Genomic DNA, 27,254 nt, shown 5'->3' on the forward strand with positions numbered 1-27,254 from the left:
GGTCGGTTAGGCCCCGCTTAACCATCTATGTCTGCCAGGAGCAGCCGAGTAGTGCCACCCTGCAAGCGCAGCAGCAAGCTGCAGGCAGTGGAGGCGAGAATGGCAGTGGGACGCCTTACGGTGGGTATTCAGGGTATCTCAACCCTGTCACTTCCTTTCTGCCCAGTTACTAGTGCAGGAGTCTTGATAGTAGTAGGCACCAACTGTAGGGCCATGTCCTTGGGAAAAGAGGAAACTAGCAGTCTTTCTCAAGTTCTCTTTTATATGGCCCCTTGTGCCAGAAATATCTAAACAAGCAAAAGACTAGCTTGAATGCTTTGAGATTTTTATCTGGCTTTTTGCCCCCTTAAATCTCACATTTACTGAAATGGCAAATGTACACTGGTGGCTTGATAACCCCCTCCCCCCAAAAAAAAGGGGGAGCACCACTCTTCTCCATTTTACTGACTCGCAAGATGGGGGGCCTACTTAAAATAAAACGTGCAAAAATGCATCTGTATATCAGTCCTAAGTGTGGACTGGGTGGCACAGTGATCTGTTCATGAGGTGATAGGTCCCTATCAGTGGTAGTAGGCTCTGTGTCATTTTCCATCTGTATGTTAGGAGGCATCTCATCCTGAGGGTTTTTCTTATTTATACAGTATAGCACTGGATTAGAGCAGATATTGAAAGGCTGGTCCCTTTTCTCCTCTGAATATAGCCTTAAAATAAGTAAGCATTTTAATTTTACATCATATACTTTCTACTATTTTCCTCCTCTTATGTTTTGAAACAGAAGGCAACATGCTCAGAACTTTAAAGAGAAAGATACATTACAAAATTCAGAGGCAGTTATTTGCCCTGATAAATACTTTACGGTTGGAATTTTACTGAAAAAACAAGGGCAGCCGTCACAATTACAGAATTTTCCATTTGATGTTAATTTTACTCCAGAAGCCATGAATTTTAAGATTCAAGGTACAAGTTCTTAATCTAAAAGGATAAAAATTTTTAAGAATCTCACCACGTATCTCCAAGGTCTTACACATCATTTACATATCATTAAGACTAATATTTTAGAGGTTACATCCCCAAACATAGGTAACACATTTAAACTCCGCCACTGGAGTGCCACAGAATAGCCATAGAATGTATGTTAATGATAGGTATGGCTGTGTTCCAGTAAAATTTATTTAGGAAAAAATAAGTGGAGGGAGCTGGGATTGTGCCTCAGTGGCATTGTGCTTATCTGGCACATGTGAGGCACTAGATTCGATCCTCAGCACCACATTAAAAAAATAAAGGTATTGTGTCCGTAACAAAGGTTTCTGTACTCATAAATCCACACACACAACAAGGAACACACCCTTATTTATGGAAACAAAGTTCTCAGCAGTGGTATTTTTGATCCATGTCTAGCTTGACTCTGTCATTAAGCAAGACCCGCATGAGTCAGACACTGCACATGCACACTCTGCAGGTGATGTCTGCTGGTGACTTATATGTGCCAGGAATGCAGAACGCTGGATGGACTCTGGCTAGGGTATTCTGTAAAGAAGTATCAACCTTCATTGTCTGTCTGTAGCCTTTCATGTGGTATCTTCTACATTATTTTAAATTTGTGTATGTGTGAATATTGGGGGAGGGTACCAAGAGCTTTCATTCCTTAGGATAAATTCCCAATAGTAGGATTATTGGATCAAAAATAATGACCCCTTTAGGGCTCTTTTTGTATATTACCAGAAATATATACATTTTAAAAACAACTTTCTTCAAGTATGATTTGTATACCATAAAAATTCTTTTATTGTAATATTGCAGTTCAATGGTACTTCAGTTAGTTTACAGTTTATAGCCATTGTTGCAGTCCAGCTTGAGTCCCATTACCCCAGAAAGACCCCTGTGCCTGTTTGTAGCCCATCCTAACCCCTACCCCATTTTTTGGTACCTGGTATTGAACCCAGGGTCGTTTAATCATTAAGCCACATCCCCAGCCTATTTTTATTTACTTATTTTTTGGGGGACAGGGTCTTGCTAAGTTGCTCAGGGCCTCACTAAGTTACTGAGGCTGGCCTTGAAGTTGTGATCCTCCTACCTTGACCTCCTGAGGGCTGGAAGCACAGGGATGCACCACCATGTCCAGCTTCCCTGTTCATATTTAACTTTTGAATACAAGAGACTTCAGTGCAGAAAAATATAAATGAAAATTTAAACCTTAAATCATTTTGTTAATGTTAAGTTATACATGCAAACATAAATAATGTATTATATTTCAGATGGGTAGTTTGATATTTTAAGGTAGTAAGGGGGAAAAGAAATGTTAATTTGGTCCCATTATAAATTTTAAATTTTATTTTTTTGATACTTTGAAAGATGTATTCTTTCTGTGGATCAAGTAGGAAGCAGATCAAAGATTATGGGTAATATGCTGGTTTTTTTTTTTTCTTTCTTAAATTTCAGTTTACCATGCAATCTACTTGGAAGAAATGGTTGCCTCAGAAGTTGCGCGAAAACTTGCGTTGGTGTTTAATATTCCTCTCCACCAAATTAACCAGGTTTACAGACAGGGTCCCACTGGCATCCACATTCTTGTTAGTGATCAGGTAAATTGGATAATCATCCTCATTCATTTTTCCCTTTCATACTGATATTTACTTTTGTACGTATCTTTGAACTATAGAAAATAATTCTGTGGTGATCTCTTTCCAAATACTCATGAGAATCATTTCCAAAGAGTTAGTGATCAAATTTTGTAAGAATTTATAATCAAGAATTTTAGTGATAATAAGAATAAGGAACACAAGTCAAAGAACTGGCTTATCCTCCCCACAACCCTTTGCATTCAGATACTCATTTCAGGACTTTGAGGGTTAGAAGCAGGCTCTGTCCCTTTTTATGAGGTGGACATTGGTTATTTTCTCATTTTGGCCATTATGGCCACCTTAAAAAAAGCCATGAAAGTTTACAAGTACAACCCACCTCCCAACTCCATGTTCAGAGCAAGTAATCATAGAATAATAACATGTACTTTGTTTTAGTCAATATTAACAGAACTGTAAGGAAGTGCTTCCCATAGATCACAGAATGACCAGATCCTCAGGGACAATGATGGCAGGGATGGTCAGAATAAGGTCTTGCGAGTGCAGCAGACACACATTTTCACTACCTCACACTGGCTTCAGGAAGTATTTTGGTAATTTGAATTCTGTACTTGTGCAAGAATAATATATAGACTATAATATTTTCCTTTAACTGATTTTAAATCATTTCTATTCATTTAAAAAGGGACAGTAATATCTTAATTGTACTTATACGTGTGCTTTACTCTTCTAGATGGTTCAAAACTTTCAAGATGAGAGTTGTTTTTTATTCTCTACAGTAAAAGGTACTTTGTACATGTGTGTCTTTATACTCAAATTATGAACAATATTGTGTGTGCCTCTGATTAGTTCCCCTTTTGTGTGCTTACTCTTGAAAATGCTTTCTCCACTAATTTTTAAGAATTAGAGAAATGAATCAACAGAATGTTTTTAAGGACTATAATGGAAGTTAACTAGCAAATGAGGAAAAGGTGTCAGTCTTTCTAGATAACTAGGAAAAACTTAGTTCATTCAGTTAACATTTTACTGAGCACTGTTTCAGAAATTTAATGCTTAGTGAATGTTTTTTTGTTTTTTTGTTTTTTGTTTTTTTTTGCTTAGTGAATGTTGAACAAAACAAAGAGTTCGTGTAACTCTAGTGGGGAAAACAAACCAAAATTGGCCAAACTTACCAACATTTTAAGTGCCAAGAAGGAATTGGAAAGTCTGTGGGGTGTTTTTGGATAAGGGGAATCTGGAATGGAGGACATGGAACAGTTAAGGAAGGCTTCTATGAAGGAGTGTCTTGAAGGATGAGGAGCTGGCCATAGGAACAGTGTCCTAGGGCAAATGATTCTATCAAGGCCTGGAAGAGGGTTGTGTAGCTGCCATGTAGTGTGTGAGGGTGAGTAGAGCAAGGTGGGGGATAGGGTTTTGCATTCAGGATTGAGGTGATGGTAGTTTGGATTTTAGTTGAAATGCATTGGATCAGTGAAATTTAAACAAAGTAGTAATGTAATTAGATTTTCCTTCTACTTTCAAAATGGGGGGCATGAGAAGACTACAAAACTGGAGGCAGGAGATGGCCATCCAGGCAAGAGGTAATGATTTATGGACTGAGCTCCACATTTGAGGGAGTAGTAGTTGTAATTGCCAGTTTCTTGTTGAGAGTTAACATTTGGGGTATGTCAGGTAATCACTTAATGGTGCCATTCTGGGTCTGAATAAAGAGGTCTGGGTTTAAAATATAAATTTAGAAACCTTCGGCTTTTCAGAAGTTATAAAGTTGAAGTCATTGGAAGAGACAGTATGGAAAGAGGGCTCAGGTGAACTCCAACATTAAAAGATTAGGTAGAGAGTTTTTAAAGGCCAAAGAATTTGAAGAGATCTATGTTCATAGATTGTTTTAAAGGGCAAGTGGGTTAAGATCCCAAACCAGGCTTAGCACAACTTTCCCTAGAAGAGGAAAATGTCATGCATTCCTTACTCTTTCCTGGTGGTCACTCTTAAGAGTTTTACTTTGTGCCTGATGTGTCACATATGACATCAAGTTACCTGCACTTTTGAAGTGATGTTTTATGTGGACTGAACTACATTCAGTGACCTGCAGGGCTGAATTGTAACCAGGACCGGTTCACCTGTACTTTTCTGCTCAAATTTTACTCTGTAAAACTCATTGCATTAAAAAAAAGGAAACTCATACTATTGTAATTATGTAGTTGTGAATTCAGTAGACATTTCAAACTTAGGATTTCCCCTAAAATCTGTTTTTCAGACTTGTGTATATTACAAAAAAATCATTTATCTAAAATACCTTTAATGCTTCTCATCATTTATGGAGACCATCAGGCAAAAGTTGGATATATTTTTTAAATGTTTCAAATCTTCCTCCAAGGAGTTAAAAATTTTTTTCTAGGAATGATAGAAACATTGTGTATTTTCTGTAGGGTTGACTTGGCCCTTGCAGTGTTTTCACCTGTTCAGCTTCCAACTTGTGCTCTCTGGCTTACAGATAAATTCCACATCACACTGCAGAACTGGCAAGCAGTATGGGAGCAGTGTACTAAGAAGGGCACAGCCAGTCTTTAGAAAGCAGAATGGCTAAAAGGGGAATGTGGACATGATGCCGCCTAAGAGAAAAAGCTAGAACAAATGAATGTTTTTCTCTAGAATTAGTTGAAAGTAACCTCTGAGGTGGGGGTTATAGAGTTTTTTTATTTTAGTGTTCTTGCTTTCCTAAGCCAAGTTAAAAAAATTTTTAACTTTTATCCTTTTTCTGCAGCTGAAAATAATGATGGTATCCACATAATTTTGAAGTGATGTCTTATGTAGACTGAACTATATCCAGTACCAAATAAAGTCACGCTAAAAGTGTGTGAAGACTGAATCCAAGAAGTCTTGGGATTGGATTTTACTATATGAAATGTTTCATATTGAAAACACAGATGACCTTTCTAATGAGTTGTATGAGAGGCAAATCTCACTGTCACTGCCATAGCCAAGCTTCCTCGTGAGAGTGAGCACGTCGGGACAGCGTGCATCCAGCTCTGGAGGCCGTGGGGCAGGCGTGGCTACCTGCTTCTCTGGCAGAGGCCAGTAGATACAGTTCCCAGAAGCAGCCCTTGGGCTTTTTACACTGTATGCGGTTTGGAAATGAATGTAAAACTTAACCATGGGCATTTACCTATCTGTGCCAGTTTGGTTTTTATTGCCTGAACCTTATGCTGACCTGGGGAGGAGATGGGGGACAGTGCTATTGTGGAGCCAGAAAGGATTCCTTCAGCAGAGAGATGGACTGTGCTGATGTGGTGATGGTCAGTCAGGTAAGAGGCTCGGCACCTTCTCAGAAGAAATCATGTCTAAGGGTATAGGTGTGAAATGATCATGCCAGACTGGAGAGGATCCAAGCCAGGAAGATGGGCTTGAAGCAAACTGCATTATCAGGAGTACCTTGGTGAGAGGATCAGTGTAAATCCTAATAGGTACAAAGACTTGTGTTTTTGCTTTGTCACAGATTTATTGAATAACTTTTTTGCTTCTACTTCCAATTTTAGCATTTTAGTTTCTGGTTTTCATTTTTTTTGAAGCCTCCTTGCCTTTTAAACTCGTGGTTTTCTTTCTTGTTTCCTTCTTATTTCTCCACCCCCTTACTCCTGAGCATTTTTAAAAACCTACCCTAGACATTGGAAATAGGTGACATAGGTAGGAGGCACAAAGTTTTATTGTTGGTAGCTTCTGAGTTGGTGTTATGGGATCTTTGTTATGAACAAGATGAGATTTTTCATGGAAACACTAGATATCATAAATCTAACACTAAAATGTACCAAAAAAAAAAAAATCCCTTGGTCTCTTGTCAGATATTGAGCTTCAGTACAATCATGAATAAACATTCTGATTGAGAGGTTTTTAATAACCACACCATGGTTTTTTCTTAAAGTATGCATCTTTCATAAAAAGTGTGCTAGCATACCCCCCCCCCCCCCCAAGGGAATCCACTGGTTTCTTCTTTTGCTCCTCCCTTCACTCAGAGCCTTCCCAGAATTCATTGAGCATTTTTTGAGGCCTATGGTGTATCAGACTGAATTTTTAAACTTTTTAATTACAGCATCTCTGTTTACCAAGCTCTTTTGGCTTTGAATGTACCATTTGAGCCTCGTCTTTGTTCAGGTGGAAATAGGAATGATTAATTGTAAGTTTGAAATCTCTCCCAGAAGACAAATGACTTCACTAGGTGAAAGCTTTGACATTTTGGTTTATTCATAAAGGGGTTAATTATTTGCTACAAAGAAGCACTGTCTGAATATTTTCATCTTAGTTCAGAAATATCTGTTACTCCTATAGACCATGTAGGAAGAGAGTTTTCTTTTCTGTCCTTCTCCCCTTTGCTTTTGTGTGACCACATGTTTTCTGTACCAGTCACTTGGTTCTTGAAAGAAGTAAGCTTCTCAGTTGTTTGAGTTTTGCTCGTCTATTTAGCATTCCTTTGGGTCTCATGATTTATGAAACAATAAATGTCATTTAATGCTGTGTGCTATTTTGAATTCATCAGGTTTTAGAAAAGTGGGATAAAATACAAGCTCATCAAACTTGAAATTAATACTGAGTGGCATTGACCGTTAGTCTGTCCCAGTAAAACAGGTTAAATAAATTATGGCACCAGCAAATTTGCTACTTTGTTTTTTTAATAGTAGGATGTACACATTTCAGTACAATAAATGTTTTCCGATTGTTTTGCAAACGTGTCTCATTTAAAATGTCAGTTCTTGCTATTTTCACTTCAAGTTGACTTTCACCTTGCTAGTTTCATCTCAAGTAGAGTCATAGAACCAAGGGAGCCACTGTCCTGAGCATACCTCAGAACAAATATTGTAAGAGGCTAAGCTCTCGTAGGTTTTTTCCCCTCAAAACTAAGGACAGGTTATTCTACAAACTGTTCTTTACAGAGGAAGCAAACCTGGTTTTCTCACTTGAGGTAACCCTCTATTTTTATAAATGAGGTCATGGATCGTTTAGCATCAAGTCCAATAGCAGTGAGAGGTTGTATCCTAACTCAAGAGAGAATGTATGGCAGTCTCTGGTCATTATAAAAAAAAATCTTCTCCAGTGCTGGGGATTAAATTCAGGGCCTCACACGTGGCCAGGTAAAGCACTCTACCAATTAAATTTAATACAAACTAATCATTTTAACAAGTTTGTTACATGCTCATTTGTTCACTTAAATGGCTTCATCAGTTATGTCCTCCACCCCTAACCAGTGGCGCAGATATATATATATATATATATATATATATATATATATAGATATATAGATATAGATATATATATATATATATCTATAAATAACTGCTGTGGCATTCATATAACCAGGAAATACTGGAGTTTATCAAAAAGCAATAAAATACTCAGTACTTTAATGCTTACTCAATCTTGCTAAGTCAATTTATGGGGGGGGTATATGTTTATCTGCCATCGTTGAATGCAGCTGAGGCATTTGTCCCCTTAAAAATGCTTTTATCATTGTCTATAAAAACATAGAAAGCATTTTTGTTTTTATTTCTCATGAGTTCTAAGAAGTGGTTGCAAGGATCAGCTGCCATTAACACTTGAGTTCACAGTGAAGGTGGTAATGGGTTCCTATCTTCAATAAAGATCACAAATGTGGACAGTGCAGAGCAGGACTCAGTTATAGCATTATATCTTATTTCAGGTAACATTAGGAGGTCTGAATTTGGAAAACGGTTTTACTCAGATTTATGTGCCAGAAAATAGCAATAAAACCCTCTGAATTAAGTATTGCAATGGTTTATTCATTTTTATATTGTGAGTCCAAAAGGTGCCAACACTTTTCTGAGTTTTAAGTGTGTAAAATTTTTGAATAGTTTTGGTGTAACCCGATTTCTAAAATTTAAAAATAAAAAAAAAATCACATCCATTCTACATGCATCCATTCATTGTTTTTAATTGTATACTAGAGATAACTTAAGCCTTAATTCCTGTTTCTTTAGATTCCCCCATATTTGGTGAGAAGTATGGAATAATTAGCTTTATTCCCTATAATAAAAATGCATTATGTGCTGTAGCATATGCCAGAGCTTGTAATTTCCAATCAGGCAACACAAACTGAGTTGCTTTTGTTTTGTTTTGGTTCCTGGAGGTGGATATGACAGGCTGATAACAAAGGTGAAGACCCTGCTTCACCCAGTTGAGTGTCCTCATTTCTTTGGTGTCTCATGGAAACCTATTATCATGCCTTCCACATAAGTTTCTACATATAAAACTATTTGGGTATTGTGAATTTGCATTACAGTCACTTTGATAAAATTGCTTATTTAATCTTCAAAGTGAAAAGTCCAGCTAATCAAAATGCAATTTCTGTGGATTAAAGTAGGCCACTGGCTTAAGGATCAGGTAGAAAAATCAACAGGTTATATTTTTCTGCTCGGTTTGTGCTAACACTGATGGTCTGTTTGAGGAATGCTGATAAAGCCAAGGGTAGGACTTTTGTACAGAGATTGGTACCCACCTCATAAGGGATCCAGGTTTCTTGTGTGATCTTGGCTGCATCAAGACCACTCTTGCCACGTGTTAATGGACACAAAGTTTTGATTGCATCACAGCAAAATAAAGGTGAAACACTATCACCAGAGTTACTCCAATCCATACTGAAGGCTTTTACCTGTAAATGCCTTTCCCAGTGGAGAAGCAAGAGATTTGGGTAATGATGGAGTAATCATGAAGACTGGTCTTCTCTACAAGAAGAGACACCTCATCACCCCTTGGGCCTGAGCAGTGGGCTGTCAGAGAATAACACAGCACCTACACAGTCGCTGTCCACTTCCTGCCACTGCTGTTGGTGGGGTGACAGGAGCAAAGTAGGCATGGACTTTGACATGAGGGAGCTGAGCCTGGAAGTAGAAAAAGTGGAGTAGTCTTTACCCTGGTATTTTGGGATTATAACTACTTTTCCCTTAATATTATTAGAGAAATTATTATTTCTGCTCAGTGGCAGTAACTGGCCCTGTGGGCAAACTTGAGTGAAGGACCCTGGATAGGGCTGCTTTGTGGCGAAAAACGATATATGTGAATTATATGAAGATGCCAAGACTATGTCCTGCCTCTTACTGATAATGATCTAAGTTGTTTTCCTTGGAAGGAGAGCCTCTTTTTATTGGTGATTGAACCCAGGTATACTTTTACCACTGAACTACATCCCCAGTCCTTTTTTGAGATAGGGTCTTATCAAGTTGCCCAGGCTGTCCTCAAGCTTGGGATCTTTCCCAGCCTCCTGAGTTGCTAGGATTACAGGTTATGTGTCACCATGCCTGGCCGATGGAGGTGCTATGAGGGTGCTGATCAGACTACATGGAACATCTCCCCCAGACCCACTCAAGCTAACTTCCAGAGTGGGATCTAAGCAATGGGATTTCGGGCTGGGGATGTGGCTCAAGTGGTAGCGCGCTCGCCTGGCATGCGTGCGGCCCGGGTTCGAACCTCAGCACCACATACAAAGATGTTGTGTTCGCCCGCCGAGAACTAAAATAAATAAATATTAAAAAAAAAAAAGATAGTAAGCAATGGGATTTTGAAGCAGTCTAAGATGACTGACAAATGAGCAAACCAGATAAGTTTGCATAACTATTGGCTTAGGATAGAATGGAGAAAGTGAATGTTGATTTGGGGAGGGAAACTGGAGCTTAAACTCAGGGGCACTCGACCACTGAGTCACATCCCCAGCCCTACTTTGTATTTTATTTAGAGACAGGTTCTGAGTTGCTTAGCGCCTCGCCATTGCTGAAGCTGGTTTTGAACTTGCAATCCTGTCTAAGCCTCCTCAGCTGCTGGGATTACAGGCGAGTGCCACTGTGCCCAGCTGGATATTGATTTTTTTAAAAATGATGTTCAGTTTATTAATTGCTGAGATTGATCTCATCACTACATCTCATTACAGACTATGATAGGTGGAGGGTGGGGCTGGAAACTGAACCCAGGGCCTTGTGCATACTTGGTAAGCACTCTATCACTGAGCTACCTCCCCAGCGCTGGACATTGATTTTAATGTTTGATTCTGTTGCTCAGAAACCATGTCAGGTTGAGCCCACTCCCCAGCCCCAAGCCTACCCGCATCCGCTTGATGCCTGCTCGAGTGACCTGCTGGCAGTCATACAGCTCAAGGCGCTCCAGGCCACGGCAGTTTTCTAGATGTTCCAGAGCCACGTCAGTGATGAGAAGACAGTTGTCCAACTCTAGTATCCGCAGCCTCTCATGGCCACAGGTGCTGTTGCTCAGGTGCAGGATCCCATCATCTGTGATGAGCTCACAGTGAGAAAGGCTCTGGAACAGGAAGAAAAAATGTTCATAAGACCCTCTTATTTCAAGACTCAAGGCCTATGTAAAATCAGGGAAAATTGCTCATGAAATGTCCCAGAATAACTGCTAATGTGGCTTGATTATGTCCCCTAAAAGGCATGTGCTAGAAACTTTATCCCCAATGAAACTGTTGTGAGTAGGGCCTAATCAGAGGGGAGCTATTTAGGCCATGGGGGCTCCACCTCTACTGAGCGAATTGACAAAAAAAGATTTTGAAAGGGCTCAGGGCTGCAAAGTCTCTCTTCCTGCCCCACTTTTGTCCCCTGCTACAAGACGACACAATAAAAAGGCTCTACCAGATTCTAGAACTATGGGGAATAAATTTCAATTCATTCTAAGTACCCAGTCCATGATACTGTATAACAGCAGCACAATGCTTTATGAGGCAAAGGAAATGTTGAGGCCCTTCGTTACAGGGCTCAGGGTAAAATTTCAAAGTTTACTTCCTTGAGAGCAGTTTATCCAATTCTCCATTTGAGTGGAGGCAGATAAACTTCATAAATGATTCTAATGTTCTTGTTCACTAGAAAATTGTGCAAACAACCATGACTCAGATGGGCATCTTTGAAGGTTGTGAACAAATGGAGTTTGAACAATGTGATCTGGCTTTACTAGCCCCTTGGGCCACAGCTCAAGGTTACAGAAGGTTACTCAGATTCATTTATATAGCTTAAAGTATCATTTCTGTAATTCTACAAAGGTCTCCTTACTGAGTTTCAGGGACCTGACAGTGTCCCCATGCTTATCAAATTTAATATTTAATTCAACATAAGAATTCTTCAGAAGAAAACAAAAAGTACTGCATTGTTTCCTATTGTTCATTTGTTCCTTCAAATACATGAGTTCCAACTGTGCCAGGCTGTGTGTATGCATTGTTGAAGCCCAGATTGGACAGTTGAAATGAAATCCACACTGAAGCTGAAGCTGAGGCAAGTGCTGGGAGTATATGACTGTGGGATTTGATCTAAGAGACCAGTGAGTTGCTATCTGAAATGCTCAAAAAGATGTCCAGTATCACTACAGCCTACTAGAAGGGCTAAAATTAAAATATCAAAAAAATAAGTGTTGGCAAGGATGTGGAGGAACTGGAGTTCCTGTGTTGCAATGGCAATTTGTATATTCTTAACTGAAATGCATGTTAAACAAAATCTGATAATATAGCAATACTGGTTATAATAGCCCCAAATTAGAAACTACTCAAATATTCAACAATAGAAAGGATAAGTAAATCACAATAGGCTCATTCTAGAAAGCAATGAGGATGAATAGCAGGGCACCGTGGCATCTTGACTTGGAAGACTGAGAGGAGAATCAAGTTCAAAGCCGTCTCAGCAACTTAGTGTGGCCCTAAACAACTTAGCCAGACCCTGTCTCAGAAAAAGGGTTGGGGATATGGTTCAGTGGTCAAGCACCCCTGGGTTCAATACCAAGTACAAACACACACACACACAAGATACAATGAGTGAACTTCACAAATGTAATATTGAGTAATGAAACCAGACAAGAGTACACATGACTCCATTATGTAATTTCATTAGTAAAATGGAAAAACTAATACATGCTGTTGTAAGTCACCACCTTTGGGAGATTAGTAACTGGAAGGGAGCAGAATTTGGCTTTCTTGGATCATGGTAATGTTGATCTTTAGTCTGGGTGTGTCCAGTTTATGGAATTGCATTAATCTACACATCAATGATAAGTGTACTTTTCTGTATATTTTACTTCAATAAAAAGTTAAAATTGAAAAAAATTAGCCACTCTGCCAAATTGTGTGGAAAGGTGGATACAATAGAGAGCAAGTGGGAGGCTATTACATTCTTGGAGGTAAGGAAATGCCCTGTAGTTTGGACCTGAATGAGTTGTGGTGGCAGGGGTGGGAAGTTCTGCAAAATGGAAAGAGAACCAAGACATTGACACTGAATAAAACAGGCAGGAGAGTCTAACTTAGAGGGAAGGGAAGCTAGGGGAGAAACTCTGTCAGACTTCGAACCTTGAACCTTGATTCCTTTGTGTGCTTTGTCTTAACCCTGTGGGGTATGTTTCTTTTCTCAAGAATCCAATCACACTACACAATTCTATACAAACCAATATCTTTGTAATGAATATCTATGCAATCACTGGTTTTTGTCTTTTAGAACTGACTTATGGATAAAGCCAGAAGACTTCGCTAAAGGTTTTCAGGAGGCCACTTAAGATAGTCAAAATCCTTATTTTTTGATTTACCTACTTATAATAAATTGCAACTAGAAAAAACGTGTGTGTATATATATATTTTACAGTTTGGAGAAAGAAGACAACTGAGGTAATGTATGGATACTAATTTCTTCATCACTTTAATACGGGGAAGTTGAAGAACTAAGAAGTTAATATTAACGTCTAGGACCATGGAGATACTCCTACATTAATTGAAAGACTAATGTACTGGCATATGCAAATATTCATATGAATTTAAAAAACTTGTTTAAGAAAAAAAATCAAAGAAGCCCTTAACCTGTTCTCTGAGTCTAAAGGAAAATATGCTGCCAACATTGTTCACAGAGCAAATACACTGCTTATTTTACACAAACTAAGCAACCAATAGTCAAAACTATCTACTTTTGGGCCACCACTGTGTACGTATTATCTCAATTTATTCTTCAGGCTAACTGTGCAAAGTGTTATTCCCATTTTACAGATAAAGACTTTGCAGCTCAAAGAAGTTGAGACTTGCCAATCACAGCCAGCTCAGGGTGGTCTTAAAATTTTATTCTTGCCCTGCTGTCTCATCCCTGGCAGATGACAGAGGGGTTAGGCTGTTTATCTATTATTGCCCAGAATTTCTTTAGAACATAAGTTGACCACAGAGGTTATAACCCCTGTGGAAGGAACATAGTAACTCGAGTTTTTAAATGGGAGTGAGATTTTTCTCTTATATTCTTGGCATTTAAAAATTTTTTTTCTTTTGAATTTTGTGATTCTTTTTCTGCATTAGTTGATATGAGCATGTAATTTTTGTTCTTTAGCCTGTTAACATGGTGGATTATATGGATTAGTTTTCAAATGTTAAACTAGACTTGTATCCTTGAAATATTTCAACTCTGTTGGTCATGTGTATAATTATTTTTAATCTATTGATGAGTTCTATTTACTACTATTTTGTGAGTTCTATTTGCTAATATTTTATTAAGATCATTTGCTCCTATATTTATGAAGAATATCAGTCTGTAGTTTTGGTTTTTGGTGCTGTTTTTGTTTGGTTTTAGTATCAGGGTATTACTGACCTTATGAGTTATGAAATGTTTTCCCATCTGTTTTGTAGAAGAGATTGTATGTAATTGGTTTTAATTCCTTATGTTTGAAAGAATTCTCACTTAAATAATCTGGGATGAACATTTCCTTTTTTTTAATATTTATTTTTTAGTTGTAGTTGGACACAATACCTTTATTTATTTATTTTTATGTGGTGCTGAGGATCCAACTCAGGGCCCCACACATGCTAGGCAAGCACTCTACTGCTGAGCCACAACCGCAGCCCTGAACATTTACTTTTTGAGGGTTTTAAAATCAAATTTTATTTCTTCAGCAGTTACAGGGCTATTAAGATTATTTATATATACATCCCAGTCTTCTATTTTATATTGACTTTGTTTTGAATGTCCATTTTACCTACATTGTCAAATTTATACAGTTGTTCCTAGTACAGTTTGAGCATCCCTAACCTGAAATCGGAAATGCTCCAAAATCTGAAACATTTTGAGCATCAGCATGAGGCAATAAATGGAAAAATTCCATATCTGACCTCACGTGAGACAGGTCACAGTAAAAAATGCAGGTACACTAAAAATTTTACCAGATCTATATTAAACAAAATGAATTTTCTATTTAGATTTGAGACCTACCCCCAAAATATTTATTTACTTACCTATACACAGACATTCCAAAATTGGAAGAAATGTGAAATCCAAAACACTATTGGTCCCAAGCATCTCAGATACTGGCTACTTTACCTGCATTCCCTTAATTTTCTTTGGATATCTGGAGATTGTGTGTGTGTGTGTATTGTGTATATATATATAGACATAATAATATGTAGATGGACACAATGCCTTTATTAATTTTTTTATGTGGCACTGAGGATCAGAATCTAATGCCTCATACATGCTAGGCAAGCACTCTATCACTGAGCTACAGTCCCAGCCCCCAAATTTCATTTTGATGTTAGCCATTGTGTCTTCTCTTTATCAGTCTTGCTAGAGGCTGTTTTCCTTTCCAAAAGTTTTCTGTTTCATGGGTTTCACTCTGTAGTTTTTCTTTTTTCAACCTCACTGAATCCTACTATCATTTTTATTATATCCTTCATGTTTTGGTGGTGATATTTTTTTTCTTTCTTGATGGGGAAATTTAAATTACTGATTTTATTTTTTAATTCAATTTTTAATTTTTTCCTTTATACATAATATTGAGGTTCATTTTGATAAAATTATATAAGCATGAAATGTAATTTGCTCCAATATCCTCTTTTTAAACGTAAGCATTTAGTGCCATAAATCTCCCTCTTAGTACTGCTTTAGTTATACCACAATTTTTTTTTTAATTTTAATTTGTGTGTGTGTGGTGCTGGGGATTGAACCCAGGGCCTTGTGCATGCGAGGCAAGCACTCTACCAACTGAGCTATATCCCCAGCCCCACAAATTTTAATGTGTTATATTTTCATGTTCATTCAGTTAAACTTATTTTTTTAAAATTTTTCCTCTTTGACCTAGGATTATTTAGAAAATGTTTTGTTTAGTTTCCAAATGTTCAGAAATCTTCCTGTTATCCGTTTTGATTACCATCTTTAGCATTTTCAAGGGTACAATTCAGCTTTGTTCAGTATATTCAGATGATTGTGCAGTGGATCTCAGAACCTTTTCATCTTGCAAAACTGAACTCTGTACCCATTAAACAAATCTTCATTTTCCTTCCACCCAGCTCCTGGCAACCACAATTTTACTTAGTTTCTGAGTTTGACTAGATAACTCATGTAATTGAAAGCATATAAGTGAAAAAAGACACTTGTCCTTTTGTGATTGGCTTATTTCACTTAGTGTATGGCCTGATACGTGCTGAAGCATGTATCAGAATTTTGTTTCCTTAAGTCTGAATATTTCATGTATGTATATGTATATACCACATTTTGCTTATCAAATGGTGAACACTGGAGCTGCTTCCACCTCTTGGTGGAATAATGCTGCTATGAATATGGGAGTAAGATATCTCTTTAAGGGGGATTTTTAAAATTATTATTTTTAAATTTTAGAAATTTATTTTTAAATTTTTAAAATTTGAGGGGGAAAATTAAAATTACTGAGATTTTATTATTATTTTTTAAAGAGAGAGTGAGAGAGGAGAGAGAGAGAAAGAGAGAGAATTTTTAATATTTATTTTTTAGTTCTCGGCGGACACAACATCTTTGTTGGTATGTGGTGCTGAGGATTGAACCCGGGCCGCACGCATGCCAGGCGAGCGCGCTACCGCTTGAGCCACATCCCCAGCCCTTATTTTTTAATTCAATTTTTAACTTTTTCCTTTATTCTTTAGAGTTACACATAATATTAGGGTTCATTTTGATTAAATTATATAAGCATGGAATATAATGTGCTCTAATATCCTCTTTTTTAATGTAAGCATTTAGTGCCATAAATCTCCCTCTTAAGACTGCTTTAGCTATACCACAATTTTTAAAAAAATTTTAATTTGTGTGTGTGTGTGTGTGTGTGTGTGTGTGTGTGCGCGCGCGCGCGCGCGCATGGTGCCGGGGATTGAACCCAGGGCCTTGTGCTTGCCTTGCAATTACTTTTAAATCTTCAGCTTATTCACCCAGAAGATTGCTGGATCATATAATTCTATTTTTGAGGACACACACCATACTGGTTTTGATAGTGGCTACTCCAAGTTATATTCCCATCAGCAGAGGACAAAAGCTACAAATTCTCCACATCCTTCCTTTCTTTTTAAAGAGCTTCCTTTAGCCATTATATCAGGGTAGATCTGGCAACAAAGCTTAGTTTTCCTTCATCTGAGAAATTTTGATTTCGCCTTTTCTGAAGGATATTTCCACTGGAGATAGGATTGGGGTTGAATTCTTTTCTTCCTGCACTTAAAATGCGGTGCCACTTCTTTGTATATGGTATTTCTCTCTTACTGTTCAAGGTGTTCCTCAGGCTGGGAGTGGAGCTTGGTCATAAAACATTTGTCTGCAATGTACAAGGCCCTTTGTTGAATCCCCAAAACCACCAAAAAAGGTTTTAGTTTTCTGAAGATTGATTATGATGTCTCGATTTGATTTTCTCTGGGCTTTTCCCATTTGGTGTTTGACCAGTTTCTTGAATCTGCAGATACGTGTCTTGCCCGATTTGGCAATTTGCAGCCATGATTTCAGCTCCACATTTTCCTCCTCTTTCTGGAATTGTGATATGAATGCTGTATCTTTGTTACATGACAGCTCTATCATTCCCAGAGGCGTCTACTCCTTCTTTTCTTTGGTCTATTTCTATTGCTCAGGTTGAGTAATTTTCTATTGTTTTATCTTCAAGTTCATGGATTATTTCCTTTGTCTTCTCCATTTTGCTTGAAGGCCATCCATTCAGTTTCATTGTTATATGTTTCAGTTTTAAAATAGTCATCTACTTCTCTCTTCTATTTTCTATTTTTTTGCTGACGCTGTTTTTTCATTTCTTTCAAATATGTTCATTTGCTAGATAAAGCATTTTTATGATGGTTGTTTTAAAATTCTTGTTTTATGATTCTGATATTTGCATCATCTTGGTGTTGGTCCCTATTGTCTTTTCTCAGACAAGTTTAGATTTTTTTCATTTTTGGTCTGATGAGTGTTTTTTCTTGTATCTAGCATCTTGATTATTATGAGATGTTTGCTGTAGTGCTGGGGATTGAATAAGGCCTCGAGGGCATGGTAGACCCGTGCTCTACCTCTGAGTTAGACCCCTCCCTAAATCTCTCTGAACAAGCCACTTGTGACACTGTACCAGTGGTGGAAGGGGCAGTGCTCCCTTGCTGCTGTCAGTAGGACAACCTCTTCTGATGCCTTGTGTAGAAAGTGCTTTGTTACTGATGGGTGGAGGTAGGGGTCAGACTCACCTCCAGAAAACTCTCACTCTTGGAATGGGAGAGATGGCTGTCTGACACTAGGCTCCCTATCTGGTCCCCACTAACACCGCTGGTGGGGAGTAGGCAGCTCAAAACCGCAGGGCAAAGATGAAAGATTCTAAGCTCCCCAACTCACCCTCTGCTGGCAGGGTGGGGATGCTGCTTGTTTTTTTCTGTGTCTTTTTTGTTAGTATTTGAAAGTTTTTTGTCTTGGTAGGCTGCCCCTTCCTTGATCCTTTGAGTGGAGGGTTCTTTGGATTTTCTTCCCCCTTCTTTTCTTTTCTGTATCTCTTGGCACTTCTGGGTTGTCAGCCTCTTTAGCATCCAGCCTGAGACATGACAAAAGGAAAACTCAGGGAACTCGCCACCATGCTGCTGCTTAGGAAAGCAGCAACAGCAGATGTCCCCAGCTGGTCTTGCCACCTTCTTTTGATCTTGTAGAGTCTTTTTGTCTGTGTTATACAGAATGTTCAGGGATAGTACAGCAGCGGAAATAGGAAAAGTCCACCTACCTCATTTTCCCAGAACTAAAAACTTGCATTTATTTTTCCAGCAAGAAACAAAGTACTGCTCCTTTCACAGATTATACTGATGACATTTGAAGAAACTGAGGTTCTGGGCTTAAGTATTAAATAAGCCAGTGGTAGGTAAAGCACTGGGAGCTGGGCACTGTGGTACATTTGAGAGGCTGAGGCGGGAGGATCACTTGAGCTTATGAGTTAGAGACCAGCCTGGGTAAAACAGTGAGACCCCATCTCAAAAAATAGGAGAAAATACTGGGAACATTTTTAAGTGAAGGAGGTTCACTTACAGCAAAAAAAGCTCAGTGATGCTGTTCTCAAGCTTGTTTTCTCACACCTCCTTCCACTTCCACTAGGCTGCTAGGGGCCTGGTAGGATCAGGAGTGTGCATGGGTGTGAACCTCACCATGGGCAGTGCTTCCTAAGAGAGACCTGGGACAGGGAGGAGTTGAGATCAAATGTAAAAGAGAAATTCAAGCATATTGCCTGTTGGAGCCGTAGCAGGCTGAGGCCTAAGCAATCCAGACATTCTCCACCCGAGGGCTCTAAATCTTCCCCTGACACCTTCCAAAGAGAATCCTTTCCTCCACCTGTCTCTGAGAGTCTTGTGGCCTACCAGTGACGTTGTGGGCCTGCCTGCCTTGACGAAATTGCCTGAGACTTTAGGTGAGTAAAGAACTTGGGCTGGGGGTGTGCCAGTGCTGAGCACAGGAGTCTCTGACCTTCCCTCTCCTCCAAAGAAGCAGACTTTTTGGTGGAGATATGGCAAGGCTGGGGTAGCTGGCATCCTCTTAAGAAGGACTGCGATTTTTGGAGCCTAAGCCCCACAATTCTAGGGGTGACCCTCATCACTCACATACCAGTTACTGTGCTGAGCTCTTGAGACTCGGATTGGTTCGTTTATATCCACTTTGTTCCAAAAGAACATCTGAAGTGGCTTCTCCTCACCAGGTGCTGTGCAAGGTGCTGGTGCTGGGACAGGAGCCTAATCAATCCCAGGCTTTCCCCGAATCCCTACTGAGGAAAGCTGCCTTTGATTTATAGAAAGAACTTTCAAGATCTAATGCTGAAACTGCAACCATTCAAAATCAATGCACAGAGCTATGGCCAAAATGCCAATGGATAAAACAATTTCTAAAAATGTTCAGTTAATCCAAGAAGAAAACTGGAAAGGAAGAACAGAGGAATAGAAAACAGAACAACAAACAGTGAAATGAAGAGCTGGGGTTGTGGCTCAGCGGTAGAGCGCTCACCTCGCATGTGCGAGACCCTGGGTTCGATCCTCAGCACCACATACAAAAATAAACAAGTGAAATAAAGGTGTTGTGTCCAATTACAACTAAAAAATAAATATTAAAAAAAACCAGTGAAATGAAGAACACAAATCCAACTCTCTCAATATTATGTTATACAAAAATGACTAAACTATTAAAAAAGGTAGAGATCACCAGACTAGACAAAAGCAGGACCCAATGATACACTGTCTCTTAAGATATTAAAACACATAGAATCCAAAAGAACAGAATTTTAGTCCTTTTTAAAAAGAATTTACACTCGGGCTGGGGATGTGGCTCAAGCGGTAGTGCACTCGCCTGGCATGCGTGTGGCCCAGGTTCAATCATCAGTATCACATACAAACAATGATGCTGTGTCCGCCGATAACTAAAAAAAAAAACAAATATTAAAATTCTCTCTCTCTCTCTCTCTCTCTCTCTCTCTCTCTCTCAAAAAAAAAGAATTTACACTTAAAAACAGAATTTTAAAAAATCCGAAAGAAAAATATACTTTGCAAATGGAAAGCACAAAAAGGCTGATATATTGATATTACATTAAGCAGACTTTAAGACAGAGTGACAGAGGAATATTTCACAGTGATAAAAAGTCAATTCAACAGAAAGACATATGGTCATGGATCTATATGCATACAAATCTAATCAGGATAAACTAAAGGTCTTAGCCACGGGAGGTACCTGTATACAGGAGCCGAAGGTTGGCCCCAGCAGCTGGGATAGCACTCTCTGGTCTCCACAGATATGTGTGGGAGTAACTGCTATGGAGCTCCGGGAGTGGCCTGATGGTCTTGGGAACTTCAGTATTCCGAGATAGCTATAAGTTCTGAATAAGCCACTGGCTTCAAGTTGGGAGCAAAACATGGTCTGGGTCACCTTCACTGTTCTACCACAGTAAAATGGCTCTCCGGATAATTATCAGCCATTCGAAACTCCAAGGATACAATCCAGAAAGCACCTGCTTCTCGTTCAGCCTTGTCTCCTCTCTTTAAAGCCCAGCCAGGGCTCTTGTCATCCAACAAAGAACACATACTAGTTCCTCTGCGAAAATGACCTCAAGCCCTCTTCACCTTACTCTTGCTCATGCTTCAAGGACTGCTCAACAGCTGAGAGTAGGATTTAAACAGGATGACAGCTTTGCTAAGAGGGAAGGTGAATCTTGAGGATTAAGGGAGAGATTAAATAACTGACCACAGAATTTAGGCTGAGGGGGGGAGAGGGGACTTCGAATGGGTGAGTGACAATGAAAAGATGAGTCCCATTTAAGTGAAATTATTGGGTTACAGAAGGGGTGACTGGAAAGGAGGAAGACGCTGGTCAGACAGTGGGGCATGAGATAAGAATTCATTCTAGGACTGGGGCTGTAGCATGATGGTACAATGATTGCCTAGCGTGCACAAGGCCCTGGGTTTGATCCCCAGTATCATAAAAACAAAACAAAATACGCAGTCTGTCTTATAGTGGTATTTTCAAAGTTGTTAAATGTATCCACTTTAAATTGGAGAAAACAGCCATCTAAATGTTAACAAGTCTCACATTGCTATTGTTTCTTTTAGAGCAGTAATTAGTGGCTTGATAACAAGATTCTCAAACATGGCCGAGAGCAGGCTAACCACTGGGTAATCTATATGCTTGTCATCCCAAAGGGAGAGTGACTGATATGACTTCTAATGGTCTTGTTTTCTATATAATATCATAGTGTCTTGTTAAATGAAACAAAATCTCATAATGAAGAAAATAATGCATTTCCTTTTTTGGCTGCATTTCTTTTTCTTTAGAATAGTTTCTAGGACCAATGACTTACACAATAAAATGATTTTTGAAAATACTCAAACTAGCTCTGAAAAGGAAACCAGCTCCTCCATAATCAACAGAAACTCCCCGCCACAAACACATATCCTACAACTTTAAAAAAAACAAGAAACGAAGAGGGTCCTTAATTGCCTACAGACAAATTCATGCTCTCTCCAATCTTCTGAGTACTGCTCCCTCATATTCTTTTGAATCTGGGACTCCCCTTGTTTGCAAATGCATATTTGATTTACTGTCAAACACAATCAGGTTTTTGAATATCGTTCCGAATTTTGTGTTAGTGTGAGCATAGGCCCTTCCTCCAGTGAAGATCACAGAGTCACTCCTGGAAGCCCATGGTATATGTACCCACTAGCCTCTCTTGCACATAAAGGAGAACCTGGGAAACCTGAGTGTTGGGAACTGAGCTGAAGTAGTCACCTGGCTTCATTCACACTGGTGGTCACTTTCCTCATTTCTTCCCGCTTGCAGATCTTTAGTAAAAGATAAAAGACACATTTCAAAATTCAAAATGATGTTTCCCCCAACAGTATTTCCTCTACTGATCTCTGGAGGCTGGGGTGGAACCCGATGTGGGCCTCTGGCAGCCTGTGCCTGGGTCTGTCATGGTCAGCACTCACTCTCCCTCAGATCCATGAGTTTCCTTTTGAGTGGAGATTGGGCTGCTCCAGTGGGACCTCCTGTCCCTACACGAGGCCTGCAGAGAAGAGAACTTATTTCACGTTGCACTCAGTCCAAAGGCCCTGCTAGAAGCCGTGCCCGATCCTTCGCATGGTGCCACTATGCCAGGGCAGATTGAGCTGGCTGCACATGCACACTGTGCGACCTGCTGCAGTAGAAACGCACTTCACACAACACATGTGCTCTAACTTGTGCTCAGCTTTGCTTGGGGGTCAACAGAGGAGATCTTAGTACTGTCCTTTACCAAAGTGGGTAGTGCTCCTCAAGTGTCCCTCAAATGTGGATCTTCTGACATTGCAGGTGATCTCTCCTGATGAGTCATCTTCTTGGTCTCTAACCACTAGAGGAGTGCTTGGCATGGTGGTCCTCAAGAAATGTTTGTAGAGTGAACTGGATGAATAACAGATACCTTTTTCATTTATCTATCTTGGCTATTAAAATCTCAAGGCTATGTTAAGATTTCAACTGCAACTGTTTCCTGTTTTTCTGCTAATAATTCTTTATGTTCAAATTTTTTTGATTTTTTTATTTGGAGCTTCTGGTTTTATAGTTTTTTTTTTTTTTTAACCTCTGTCCTGTTTTTGGAAATAGCTTGTATAAAAATAGTGGACAAGATAGATAAGGTTTTCCATCACCAGAAACCCCCCTGCAGGGGAGAACACCAACTATTTGGAGGACATCCCCTGACAGCGTGGAACCTGCAGCCTGCTCCCACAGGTATCTGAAGCCTCTTTGCACTTATGCCTGAGGGGAAGTGTCCAGAGGGAAAGTAGAAATAAGGAAAGTTGGTGGGAGAGTGACTTAAGGCCAAATGGAGCTTTAATGATGACACAGAATTCAAGCACTTGAGGAGAGGGCAACTTTCAAAGATGACAGAGGGAAAGCTGGCTTAAGAAAAACTGGCTGTGTGCACCTGTGGGCCTCGGAAAGACCAGACTGGGGAAAGGCCAAGAGATCTGGGGACTTGGAGCAGCTGTGTAACTGTGGGGCAAGTCCCTTCACCACTTTGAGTCTCAGTTTCTTCACTTATAAAATGGGGCTCTGAATGGTGCCTGCATCATATGGCTGGCATCTTGTGGGCACGGTAGACTTCCACTCAGTGGCTTGCTCAGCAGACAGTGATCCTCCCCTTCTCCAGGCTCAGATGGACAGAAGTGAAATGTGAGTGAGATGTCTGCGTGGCTAAGAGTGGCAGGCACTCATTTTGCATCTTTCAAAAGGTGTAAATATACATCCAAGAAAATGGTCTCATTCCTTCCCCCACCAGAAGAACAGATGTGAAATACAACAGAAGGATGGTCCCAAACTTGTTGAGGAATGTAACATTTCATCATGCTAACTTTCACCCTGTCTGCCAAGACAAACACAAACTTGAGTGAAGTGACCATGACACGGGTCCCTGCTGGGGGAAAGCAGTAATATCCAGATACCCTGCTTCCCAAGTTAGCCCAGCTGGTAGAGCTTAGAAACTCTAAGCTCTGGAACCATGATGGACAGAGAACCCACAATGATTTTTGCTGTGATGGGAGGGTCCTTTCATTCCTAAGAGGTGAATAATGTCACAAAAACTCAAAAGACTCACCAGGGCTTGTAGCTTAGGACAGTGAATGGAGAGCTGGATGAGCGTGCTGTCGGTTATCTGGAGAGAAACACGTTGTGTCAGTGTAGCTTCTACACCAGAACTTAATACCTAATCCTGGCTTCTCCTGAACATGGAAATCAAAAGGTGCAAAAGAGAATTAAAAACTCATCCAGGCATACTCCGGCTGGAAGCTCCTGTCTTTACCAGCAACCTCCAATCTGCCCACTCCTGGAGATGCACAACTGTAACAGTTTGGTCTCCCTACGGTGCCCTAAAAGGGACTTAAGGGAAAAGAACAAAGAGGGAATGGGCAAGAAGTATTCTCTCTAGAATCATCCCATCACTGGATATATCAGTTTATTTCTCTCTCAAGTTCTGTGAAAAATAAGAGGAGACCTTGTTTTTTATGTATGGCAAAAGATGAAGCCATCTTGAATTTCTTTGCTATAACTCTGCCTGATGACTGCAAGTAGCCAAAAGTTTACATATCCCACTGCCATGGCCCTAATGAGTTCCCAAGTCCCACTGCCTATACTGGGCAAAAAGGGTTGGGACAACAGGCAGTCTATGTCCCTAGCTGTGTGATGCTACTAGCAGTAACTGAAGAGCAGCCCTCAGGGCTCTTAGGGTTCCACTCACCAGGATGCATTCTTCCAGATCCATCTTCTCCAGGTCATGGCAATTCTGAAAGAGTACACAAGACATGCCCTGTTGTGTAGGGAACACCTGCAACTTACCTGTCCCCCTGAGTATGAACCAAAGTCCTTGTTCTTTTCCATTAAGGGGTATAGTCTGTTCCCAGAGCTACTCAGTGAACCAGCATCTCTGAGCTTGTGCTCTTTGAGTCATAGTCACTTTGAAAATGGAAATAGGGCTGCTCTGGCAGCATTTTCTTCTCTCAACCTGAAAGAGCACTTTCCCAGTGGTTCAGACATTAGCAGGAAAATTTTAATCATAGGCCAGGCTCTGGGAGGACAGGGAATGAGGAGCTCAGCCACACTGGGGAGGTGGGTGGGGTTGACAGTAGGGTAGGAAGAAGAATATATCAGCATCCCCTGAAGGACACTGGCTCCTTGCAACAAGCCCAGAAAGGGCCTCATAGTGACCTTGGTGGTCACTGTGGCAGACAATGTAGCAAATGGAGCAAGCCCAGCCTAGTTAGGGGATGCTGCAGAGAGGCCAACTGGGGTCTGTGTAGGAATGGCATCTCTTACAGGAGAAGAAGCTCCTCTCAGGGCGGCCCCACCTGTTCAAGTGAGAAGGAGGCTTGGGCCCTTTCCAGAATCCTCTGTCTTCCTAGATTTCTGGCTAGCTGAAAAAAATGTAAAACTTACCCCAAGGATTCTACTTGGCTTTGTGCTCATCTTTTCTGAAGCTAATTTCTGCACACCACACAACCACCCCAGGTCACTTTGAATTAGGACGGTGAATTACAGTTGTTGTTTAAAAATCTATGCCTTACCCGAGCTAAAAGTGTAAAGCCTGCATCAGTCAAATGGGAGCATCGGGCAGCCTCCAAAATTCTGGGAAGGGGACATGCAGGGGAGAAAAAAGTACCAACAGGTTAACAATAGAAACATTATGCTCCGCTGCACACTCTTGATGTTGTTCTGTTCTTTGACACTTTGCCTCTGTCAATCACTCTAAGGGTTGTAAAACTCAAAGACTGTCCCAACTGAACAGATGAGGGCCTGCTTGAGGGTTAGGGAGGACCTGTCCAAGGCCCTAAAGTCTCATCCCAAACTCCCATAGTAAATCCAAGAATCTTCCCCACAACCACATTGTTGGTTTTGAAATAATACTCTAATATTTAGTGACTTATCTTAAGAGTCACTAAATAAAGGACTGGGGTTGTAGCTCAGTGGTAGAGCACTTGCCTCGCCTGAGTGAGGCACTGGGTTTGATCCTCAGCACCACATATAAATAAATAAATAAATAAATAAATAAATAAATAAATGTCCATTGACAACTAAAAATATATTTTAAAAATATTGCATTTCATTTAAAAAGTAAATAAAATACAATTAAAATTAATTTGTATGTAACAAAATCATATTACAATATATTCATTGAAATTCCAAGTTACAGGAAATTTAAAACAATTATAGGCAATGAAAAACTGAGTCGATTTTTGGTGAGGGACACAGTGGCACATTCCTGTTATCCCAGAGACTTGGGAGGCTGAGGCAGGGGGTGGGGATATAGCTCAGTGGTACAGCACCCCTGGGTTCAATGCCCAGTACCACACACACCTACATACACATAATTCTCAATTATTCATGCTTAATAGGAATGAATGCATGAATAACATTTCTAAGTTAACAATGATTTTAACCTGTTCTCTGACCAGGGTTGTTTTTGGTCTTTTGTTGTTTCTGTGCTAGGGACTGGACTGAGGCCCTAATGCATTTTAAGTGCATGCTCTGCCACTGAGCTTCATCCCCAGTCCTCTGACTAGTTTTGACCACCAAAATTCCTTCTATGAAGCAGAAATATCAAAATTATCTAGAATCTTTCTTAATAAAAAAAATCGAAATACAAAATAAATGATTCTTAAAAGTTATATAACTGATATGAGAAATGGATCCGTTTCACTGTCATATAAAAAGTTAAAATAATTTTTCTGCCTCTTGTATGCAGATTAGGATTGCTAGTTTGAAAGTCAAATCCTAAATCCAAATTCTATCTTTACTTCTTAATCATCATGTGACCCAGGACAAATTATATGACTTTCCTCTGTATCTGTTTCTCCTCTGCAGAACAAATGAGAATAGTGGTAACTACTCAGAGATGTATTGAGGATAAGATATCGCTCATAAAGACACCTGGCACTGAGCCAGGAACGTAACATGAGTGCAAGATTAGCCCTAAGTAGTTTTCATATGCACAGCTGGTAGCAATAATGTGTTGCCTTGAGAATCAGAAAATAAATTATTATTTACTGAAACAGTTGGGTGTGGTGGTGCACACCTGTAATTCCAGCAACTTGGGAGGCTAAGTCAGGAGAATTACAGGTTTGAGACTGGCCTCAGTAACTTAGTGAAACCTTGTCTCAAAAAAAAAGGGTAGGGAATGTAGCTCAATGGTAAATCATCCCTGGGTTCAATCCCCAATGCCAAAACAAAACAAAAATCTCCCCTTCTTCCTGCTGGGGAAAATGAAAAATAAGAAGCAATTATGATCTTTTCCCCTCACTGTGCCTACTTAGCAGCAGGTTTAAAGGAGACACTGGGAACATCTGGACCAAGGCTACCGCTCTGCTCGACATCAGATTACTCTGGTGTTTGAAGAGATTAACAGGTGAAGCAAATTGGTGGT

The 27,254-nt window shown here is 39.8% G+C and overlaps 2 protein-coding genes across 10 annotated transcripts in view; one reads left to right on the forward strand and one right to left on the reverse strand.

The window, feature by feature from the left end:
* Positions 1-7,296, forward strand: part of UBP1 (upstream binding protein 1) — a 51,896-nt gene extending 44,600 nt beyond the window's left edge. For 3 of the 9 annotated variants that reach the window (XM_081285833.1, XM_081285829.1, XM_081285830.1), the window contains 4 exons: positions 2-120; positions 2,440-2,582; positions 3,313-3,364; positions 5,006-7,296. In XM_081285833.1, coding sequence (XP_081141959.1) covers positions 2-120; positions 2,440-2,582; positions 3,313-3,364; positions 5,006-5,163 — 472 coding nt within the window. In that variant the 3' untranslated portion in view covers positions 5,164-7,296. Of the gene's footprint in view, position 1; positions 121-2,439; positions 2,583-3,312; positions 3,365-5,005 lie in introns of those variants that run through there. The other 6 variants (XM_081285831.1, XM_081285832.1, XR_014021029.1 and 3 more) reach the window with 4 other exon arrangements.
* A 651-nt stretch (positions 7,297-7,947) lies between these two features.
* Positions 7,948-27,254, reverse strand: part of FBXL2 (F-box and leucine rich repeat protein 2) — a 90,709-nt gene continuing 71,402 nt past the window's right edge. Inside the window, 5 exon segments of the mRNA XM_081285844.1 lie at positions 7,948-9,463; positions 10,677-10,889; positions 23,937-23,993; positions 24,576-24,620; positions 25,399-25,459. Of these exon segments, the coding sequence (XP_081141970.1) occupies positions 9,356-9,463; positions 10,677-10,889; positions 23,937-23,993; positions 24,576-24,620; positions 25,399-25,459 (484 nt within the window). The 3' untranslated portion in view covers positions 7,948-9,355.

Source organism: Spermophilus citellus, assembly GCF_964194105.1.
Source record: "Spermophilus citellus genome assembly, chromosome: 3".
Lineage (NCBI taxonomy): Eukaryota > Metazoa > Chordata > Mammalia > Rodentia > Sciuridae > Spermophilus > Spermophilus citellus.